At 42.6% G+C, this 8,067-nt stretch overlaps 1 protein-coding gene across 1 annotated transcript; it reads right to left on the bottom strand.

Moving 5' to 3' along the window:
- Nucleotides 1-1,349: 1,349 nt before the first annotated feature.
- On the bottom strand, nt 1,350-2,552 carry LOC103714043 (uncharacterized). Its single transcript, XM_008801175.6, has one exon. The coding sequence runs from the start codon at nt 2,215-2,217 to the stop codon at nt 1,594-1,596; it is 624 nt and encodes a 207-aa protein (XP_008799397.1). The 5' UTR covers nt 2,218-2,552; the 3' UTR covers nt 1,350-1,593.
- Between the last annotated feature and the right edge of the window lie 5,515 nt (nt 2,553-8,067).

Raw genomic sequence — 8,067 nt, forward strand, 5'->3', positions numbered from 1 at the left:
ATATACTGGCTAAATTAGGTTAAATTGGGTAGGATTAGCTAAGCAGTGGAACAGCCATCCCTCGTTATATAATAGTAATGAAATGGATGCAACATTGAGAAGAGAATCTGGAGATCCTCGAGCAAAAAAGAGCAGGAATTAAAGAGGGAGAAAACCTGAAAACCCCAGGTTGCTAAAAGACGGGGAAAGGGAAAGGCTTGCATATGCAAACAAAATAATATTTCATTACCTACAAATGACCGTTGATACTATTTCCCAAGAGATTTAACTACATCAATTTGAATTTGAGTCGAGAAGCTTGCATATGCACACAAAATAATATTTCACTACCTACAAGTGACCCTTGATACTATTTCCAAAGAGATTTAACTACATCAGTTGAATTAGAATCGAGAAACACACAAATCATATTGAACACGATTTGTTAAAGGAAAATTAATGGTCCTTCCCAAACCTCCCAAATGCTATCGAGTTATTGACCAAAAATTTAAAGCGTTAGGACGAGGACCGGCCCAGATTAATAAATCCATATGGCACCTCTTTTATTAGTTAATATAAGACTATGATTATCTCGCCCACCCAATCTCATGATGTCCTCATTATGATTGGTTCCTACTTGAGGGAGGAGGCCCATCCATGGATTAGGTCCTACTCGATCCTACCTTATCCTCCTTTACTGATATCCCTCATTAAAAGGTCTATATGATTAGTAAAAATTGTGAGGTATAATGGGCCTTGCTCTGATACTTGTCACACAGTATCTGTTTTATTAGCCAATATGGAACTACGATGCGAAGCACTTGCTACCGACTTTCCCCCTCTAATGAACCACCAAGGGTAAAATTGGCATTTAGCTGTAGATTAGTCCAGCTTTCCATGTTTTCTGCTCGTTGAACCAAAAAAATCCACCATGAGGTTTCCATTCTTTCCTTTGAGATGATATTATTTTTTTCCATTAAGATGATATTATATAAATAGCACTGCTCAACATCTGAAATCCATAAAAGATAGTCAGATATTCTTAAACGCATGTCATGATAAATATTATTACAAAACCAGACAATAATTATACAACCTGCAACACGTTAGCCTTCCTAATATCCCTATAGAATCTAGTAAAATTCCCATGATATGAAACAATTAGTAAAATTTTTACAAGACTAACTGGTTGATAAATTTAATTAAAATAAACAAGACATCCGTAATAAATGAATTTTGCAGAAACAGTTATTTATTTGTTTCCTATAAAACTTAGTTTTAATAGTTTAAAAAGGCAAGGACATATAACGTACATCCATATTACTAATGTTGTACCAATAGTTAAACAAGCAGATCCAATTCCGGTCGAATTAGCATGAACAGATCCTTCTTATAAACTTGGAATTACAAACATCCATCAAAATAGCAGAGTTTCCGAAGGGCACAGAAAAGAGAAGTACTGAACAAGAAAACAAGGGAGGACACCTCGCACCGCTCGATGAATCGGAAATAGCTCCGAATCGAATGCGGGACAGGAGGCGGAAGCAGGTGGCAGCGGGAGGAGGGAATCACGAAGCGAAGAGCCAAAGATTAAATGAAGCAATGAGGGATCGATCAGTAGATGTCCAGCGTCTCGAGGATCAACTGGTTGCAGAGCGGGCAGGAGCCCCGGCTGATCCAGAGTTCCCGCGCGCAGACCCGGCAGAAGGTGTGCCCGCACGGGATGAACGCCGCCCCCTTCCGCCTCCCCATACACACGCAGCATCCCCACCACTCCCCGCCTTCCGCCATCCCCTCCCCTCCCTCCTCCTTGCTCCTCTCCTCCCCACCTTCGTTCATCAGCCTCATCAGCGACAACCGCTCCGTGAACGGCGTTATCGTCCCGTCCCTCTCCGCCGCCAGCGCCATCGCCAGGTTCATCTCCTCCTCCTCCTCCTCAATCGCCGCCACCGCGTCCCCCGCCGGCGCCTGGTCCAGGATGCATCCGAAATCTTGATCGCTCTCCCTCCGGTTCCGCGCCGCCGCCGCCGCCTCCCGCCGGTACCTCGGCCCCGCCCCGGCCGCGGCGTCTTCTTGGGACGCGGTGGTGGAGGCGTCGAAGGGGGAGCGGTGATGGATGTCGGCGGCGCGGGAGCGGGCCCAGGGGCTGCCGCACCAGGCGACGCCCTTTAACCGTAGCCGATCTTTCAGTCTCCTCCACCGCTGCCGGGGCCCCATTCCTTCTCCCCTTCTTTCCATGCGCCGCCCCTTGGCTCCCCTCCTCCCCCTTCCTTCCTATCCTTGATTCCCTGTACCTTACCTAAATTAGGCGCCGGGTACAACAAATCAAGGAACCGACAGCGAGTCGGTTTTATTTACAGAAGGAAAACTACCCTACCCATCTCTCCGTAGGGATTTAAGGTCTCAGAGCCAACGGAGCAAAACGAAAGGGGAACGGAAAACATTCAGGCGAAGAGGAGGGGTACAAAGCGATGCGGATGTGTCCTTATTAGTGTTTTATAGGAACGTGAAGTCGGCCAACGCATTGTACTTGTCAGTAGGAGAAGACGAAGATGGAGAAATGGGGTGTCGGTTTTCTTTTTTTCGGTTTTCTTCTTCATGCTTTTGGAATTAGGTGGTGGGTGAGGACGCCACGAGGTCAAAAGAAACCCGACAGGTGGCGCGGGAATTGAGGCGGATTGGCACGTGGCCGCCAGCTGCGGTAGTGAGAGACGTCCCAAGGCCAAGGCAGGGGCGCTCCGCTTTCCCGCCAGCATGCTACCGTCCGAAATGGACAAGGCATCCCATGCGCGGCGCCTACTTTTCCTACGTGGCAGGTAGATGGGCCTATCGCCAAGCACCACATCATCCGAGCGTCAAACGGTCATTTTTGACCAAAAAAACGTCGTAAGGTCCTCAACTCACTACGAAGTTTTCGCTGGGAGACTAAAATCTGGGATGTACAAAGAATGAACAACCCTGAACCAACCACTCTGATTCATCAAAGGGCACACTTCATGATACGAACTCGAAAAAGAACAATAAGAATGCACCACACCAGCTAAATAATTTTTTGAGTGATATTTTTTGAGATACTTAAGCATTTTAATCTAATTATATATGATAATTTAATTTAAGAAACAAACAGGAAACTTAGATTTAAATTTCTTGTCAAGAGTGCATAATATCTTGCTGAATTCCTCCCTCACATGATCACTTGTAAGACTGTCGAAATACCAACAGTGGTCTTACAGAGAGTTTGGTTTATATGTGGTTTTAAGTCTAATTGATTAAAAATAACTTGTTGAAATTATGTTGGGAATTTTAAGAATTTTAGATTTTTTTTTTCCCTACAGATGAAAGGAAAATAAAGCATTCTTGGTTCCTAGCAAATAAGAGAGCTGTATCCATTTTGCAGACAAATATCTTTTTACAAAAATAAATTTTATCGTTTCCATAAATCTTTTCTTTATCAAATCATGTGATATCACCTGAGTAAGCTAGTTAAATGGCCAAAAAACGTTCAAGATCGAGTTCTTATTATATATTAACGTAGATATATAATTATTAAGATTTATATAACTTCCACTGTTTTGCTATTGCAATGGCTGCTATATAAAACGAATTAAAACATGTGTTATCTTATTGTTCATGTTCCAATTTATATGATATTTATGAAATTTCACATTTGTATTGTCATTATGCAGAGGTACGAAGATTTAGGCGAAAATGGGATTGGTCACCGAAGATCCATCTCTACCTCCAACTTGTGGTTTATAATTTAAGCTAAAATTTGGTGGGAGTTAAAACTAGTAAAGCGGTCTCCGGAGCTCCATAGCCGGCAGCTGACTGCTGATAAGAAGCCTGCAAATCGAGTCAGGCTACAATGGGCCTGTGGGTCAGCAAGTCAGCAAGGCAACACAAAGGACCAGGATGGGCCGAACAATCGTACACATACTTCCGTGTCACCCAACGTACACCCTCTCATAAAACTATGGGGACCATCTGGACCATACCCTGAATATCCAGTTGTTGACATCGGAGACCTCCACGCGGTGCCGTCTAAAACTATGGGGCACCTCTTGCCGATCCAGCATCAGACTGGGAGACCTTTCCCAGGTTATCCAGCGAGAGCATGAGTCGGGGTAGGACTGCATTTGGATCTGGAGGTCGGAGCTTCACCCGAGGGCGGCACTCTTTCTATGGAAGGTGGCGTGGGACCGCCTTCCGACGAGAGCAGTGCTGAGCAGGCGAGGCTGAGGAATCCCAGCGGAGTGCGTACATGCAGTGTCGAGGAGTCGGTCGACCACGTGCTCTTCCAGTGTACGTGGGCGAGGTTGGCATAGCAGTGGGCAGGGATCCCGCGAGAGGTCTGGAGTGGGAGGCTTCAGTTCTTACAGATGATACAGCAGTGGTTGGCCCGCCCTCAGATATGTTGGGAGGCTATCAGAGCGACCTGCACTGCTCATTAGATCTGGTTGGCCCGGCCCGCACCCTCGGTGAGCGCAGGGTGTCACCGAGGTTTGTAGCGGAGTTCGCGCGAATACAGGCATTGGAGATCAGACCCTCTTCTAATGGACCTTTGATAGCTTGGGACACCTGAGGTTCCCTCTCTGCTTCGGCAGCTCCTCAGATGGTGTTTTTCACCTGGGAACCCCCACCTCCGAGTTTCCTCAAGGTTAACTTCAACGGATTTGTACAGGATGGAGGTGCGCGGGTGGTGCGGGTTTTGTGATACGGGGTCCGCACTCCAGAGTGGTGGCAGCAGGTGGTTGTCAGTTGTTCGGCATTTCGGTCCTCGGGGCAGAGCTACGAGCTGCTTGGGCGGGTCTTCGATATGCGAGGCAAGTATTGCGGGCTGGCTCGGTTGTCCTGGAGGGCAACTCGGCCACAGTCATCAGGTGGATCCAGGAGGGGTTGAGGGGTGTGGGCACAGACCATCCCTTGGTTCGGGACATTGAGATGATGTGTGGGGTTGGGATGGCCGTCGAGACCAAACATGTATTCAGAGAAGCTAATGGGGCGGCCGATTGGGTGGCTGCCTTTGCGGCTCATCATTCAGGGTATACCTTTTGGGTGGGGGAGACGGAGATGCCATTGGCACTCTGTGAGCTAGTATTTTTTGATTTTATTGGATGTATTCATACACGTAGTGTATGGTAACCCGTTTTCAGAAAAAAAAAAAAAACACTTTATACCATAGCTAAAAAAAAAAAAATAGTACCTATTTTAATGAATGAACCGTGAAACACCCTCGCCGCTTCGTACCTGTTTTAATTAAACTGTGATCAGTCTGCCTTGCCTCCGGACACTGAAATAAGAAAAAAATTAAAACAATGAAAAAAACCCGACGAAATGGTACCCATTTTAATGAATAAACCCGGAAACATCTCTTCTGCTCCGTACCTGCTTTAATAAATAGTTAGTAGTCTAACTTCTCTCCGGAGTATATAGCCCACTAAAACAAGAAAAAAAATAGGTGGAGAAAAAATGAAGGAGATCACTCTTCAAACAAGCGTGATTGTGTCATCACATTGGTAGAGGGATGTCTGCGGTCGACTTGCCTCGTCATAGCTACTGTTGTTGACCAGTCGAGTCGTACTTGTCCTAATGAAGCAAGAAAAAAAACATAGAAAAACAAATTGGGAGAGATTACTCCACGCGTGACCGAGCCATCTCGCTTATAAGCGGATATGTGTGGTCAGTTCCAGGGAGTTCACACCGGCTAATAAATAGTGGCACGGGTGTTTAGGCAATCCCATAGGGCACGCTGGCTAAGAAATAGTGGCACGAGTATTAAAGCAAACCTATGGAGAAGGTGAAACATGATGTGAACATGGATCTGAAGGCAGTTTAGATGTTGAAAGAGTGAACAAAAGATAGATATTAGCATGGATCTTAATCTTATACGGATGAAAAGAGGGTGAACATAAGGAAAATAATTGAATTTAAATTTGGAAACGCATTTTGCTTCTTATTTAAAAATTCTGTCGTTAATAATTTGTTTAAATATAAATATATATAGTTCTTGCACAACTCTCAGAGCTATAGAATTTAGCTATTGTAGTCTTTTATTTATTGTATATTTAAGATTTAATGTTAGTATGATTTAATGCTGTTTTTTTGAGTTAAATATCATCTACATGCAATAAAAATTATTATAATTTGAAATTGAAAGTTATATTTTCCTACTCATTTTAAATTTTGATTGTTAATAGTATGTTTAAATATTGATGCATAAAATAGTTGACCAAATCTCGACTTTATAGAATTTTGCCATTGCATTTGAAATTAGATTTGGAAACCACATTTTGCTTCTTATTAAAAAATTTGATCATTAATAATTTGTTTAAATATAAATTTATATAGTTGTTGTACAAATCTTGGAGCTATAGGATCTAGCTATTGCAATTTTTTTATTTATTGTGTATTTAAGATTTAACACTAATATGATTTAATAATGATTCTTTTGAGCTAGATATCATCCAGATGCAACAAAAATTGTTATAAGTTTGAATTAGACGTTGTATTTCTCTATTCGTTTTAAATTTTAATTGTTAATAGTTTATTTTAACATAGATTCATAAAAGGGTTGCGCAAATTTCAAATATATAGAATTTTGTTATTATATTTTTTATTTATATATATTTAAGATTAAAAATTAATGTGATATAATGCTAATTTTTTTGAGTTAGATATCATCTCAATGCACAAAAAATATCAACATGCATTTGGGCGTGTACGAGACCTATGCACATGCACTGCATGTAGTCTAGTTATATAGGAAGGTACTAAGAATACATGAAAAATTTAAAAGATCGCAGATTTTGGATATATAATAGTCGCATGTATAATAAATCTCTCGTTAGGTCCAAAGATATGCGAAGCCAACTTTGATAATCTTGGGTTGGTTCGATTTGAGCTCAAGTCCAAATCAACGATGACCAATTGGGTCGTCCAAGTTAGCGTCTATGGACATTGGATGTCCCGAAAAAAAATATCTTATGGCAAGTGGGCTAAATCGGAAACCATGGGACTCAGGCTTTCTAAGGATCATAATGGTTCATTTGAGGTTAGGTCAAGATTTAGAGTGAGGATTTTACATAAGGTTGCGCTGACAAAGACATCAAATAGGCCTAGTTTGAGCCTTTAGATCCGTGGGCTATCTAAAGGCTAGGGCAAGCTCATATTAGATATGGTCAAATTAGCTAGGATTCAAACTTGGGACTAGGATAGGACAGGATTGGGCCAGAGCTAAAAGCCAGGTCATTTGGGATAAAATGTCATCCATTCAGCTGACAGGTTTCGTTGCTTTGCTGCAGTCTTTATCAAGTTCGTTCGAATAGGGTGGCTCTTAGCCGAGACTTCCAAGTAGAAGTTGAAGCACAAATTACGAAGAAAGAAGGAAAGAAGAAACAAGGTGGAAAGGATACATTTTTTGTGCGAAAATGAAGAGCAAATTCAAGTGATATGCCCCCTTCAACTGTCTCATGCAAGATCTATCTAATTCATACAGTTAGGATATGTTAGAATATGTCTGTATGCTTGTTTTTGACTTTGGATGGGATACATTTTTCAATTTTTTATCAAATATTTTTATATGGTTAACTATCAATTGCTTATTGCTTTTGTTTTGTTGATAATCATATCAGAGTATGGATGTTAAATTAAATGTTCATGAAATAGCTCTTGATACTGGATAGGAACCCAAAGGTCCCAAACTCCATCCATACCTATTCAATCTCAATGCATATTGCCCAGAATGCAAGATTTAAGATGCCTAAATCTAACTATTTGATGGGTCGTTCTGTCTTCGAATGAGCGCCTCTATCTCGACGTCTTCCACTCCAAACCCTCTGAGCCCCCCAAGCCCCTTGTTGGCACCATCCACTACCCCGTCAAGGACCTCCTCGGCACCGTCGCTTTCGCCGCCACCGTCGACGACTACCCCTACCCCATCAAAACCCTAGAGCTCTGCCGCCCCGAGGGCAAGATCCGGATCAAGGTCGTGATCCGAGCACTTGCATGTCATTTTTTTAAACGTCTTTTTTATTTTTTTTTTGGAACATATCCGAATTCGTGCGATCGAGAACCCTAATTGATCGTCGG

This window comes from Phoenix dactylifera, chromosome 11 (genome assembly GCF_051530095.1).
Source record: "Phoenix dactylifera cultivar Ajwa chromosome 11, Ajwa_hap1_PhDact_Kaust_v1.1, whole genome shotgun sequence".
Taxonomy (NCBI): Eukaryota; Viridiplantae; Streptophyta; class Magnoliopsida; order Arecales; family Arecaceae; genus Phoenix; species Phoenix dactylifera.

What these genes read in the sequence shown, in the direction of transcription:
- LOC103714043 (XM_008801175.6), bottom strand. Translation starts at nt 2,217, where the DNA reads ATGGAAAGAAGGGGAGAAGGAATGGGGCCCCGGCAGCGGTGGAGGAGA.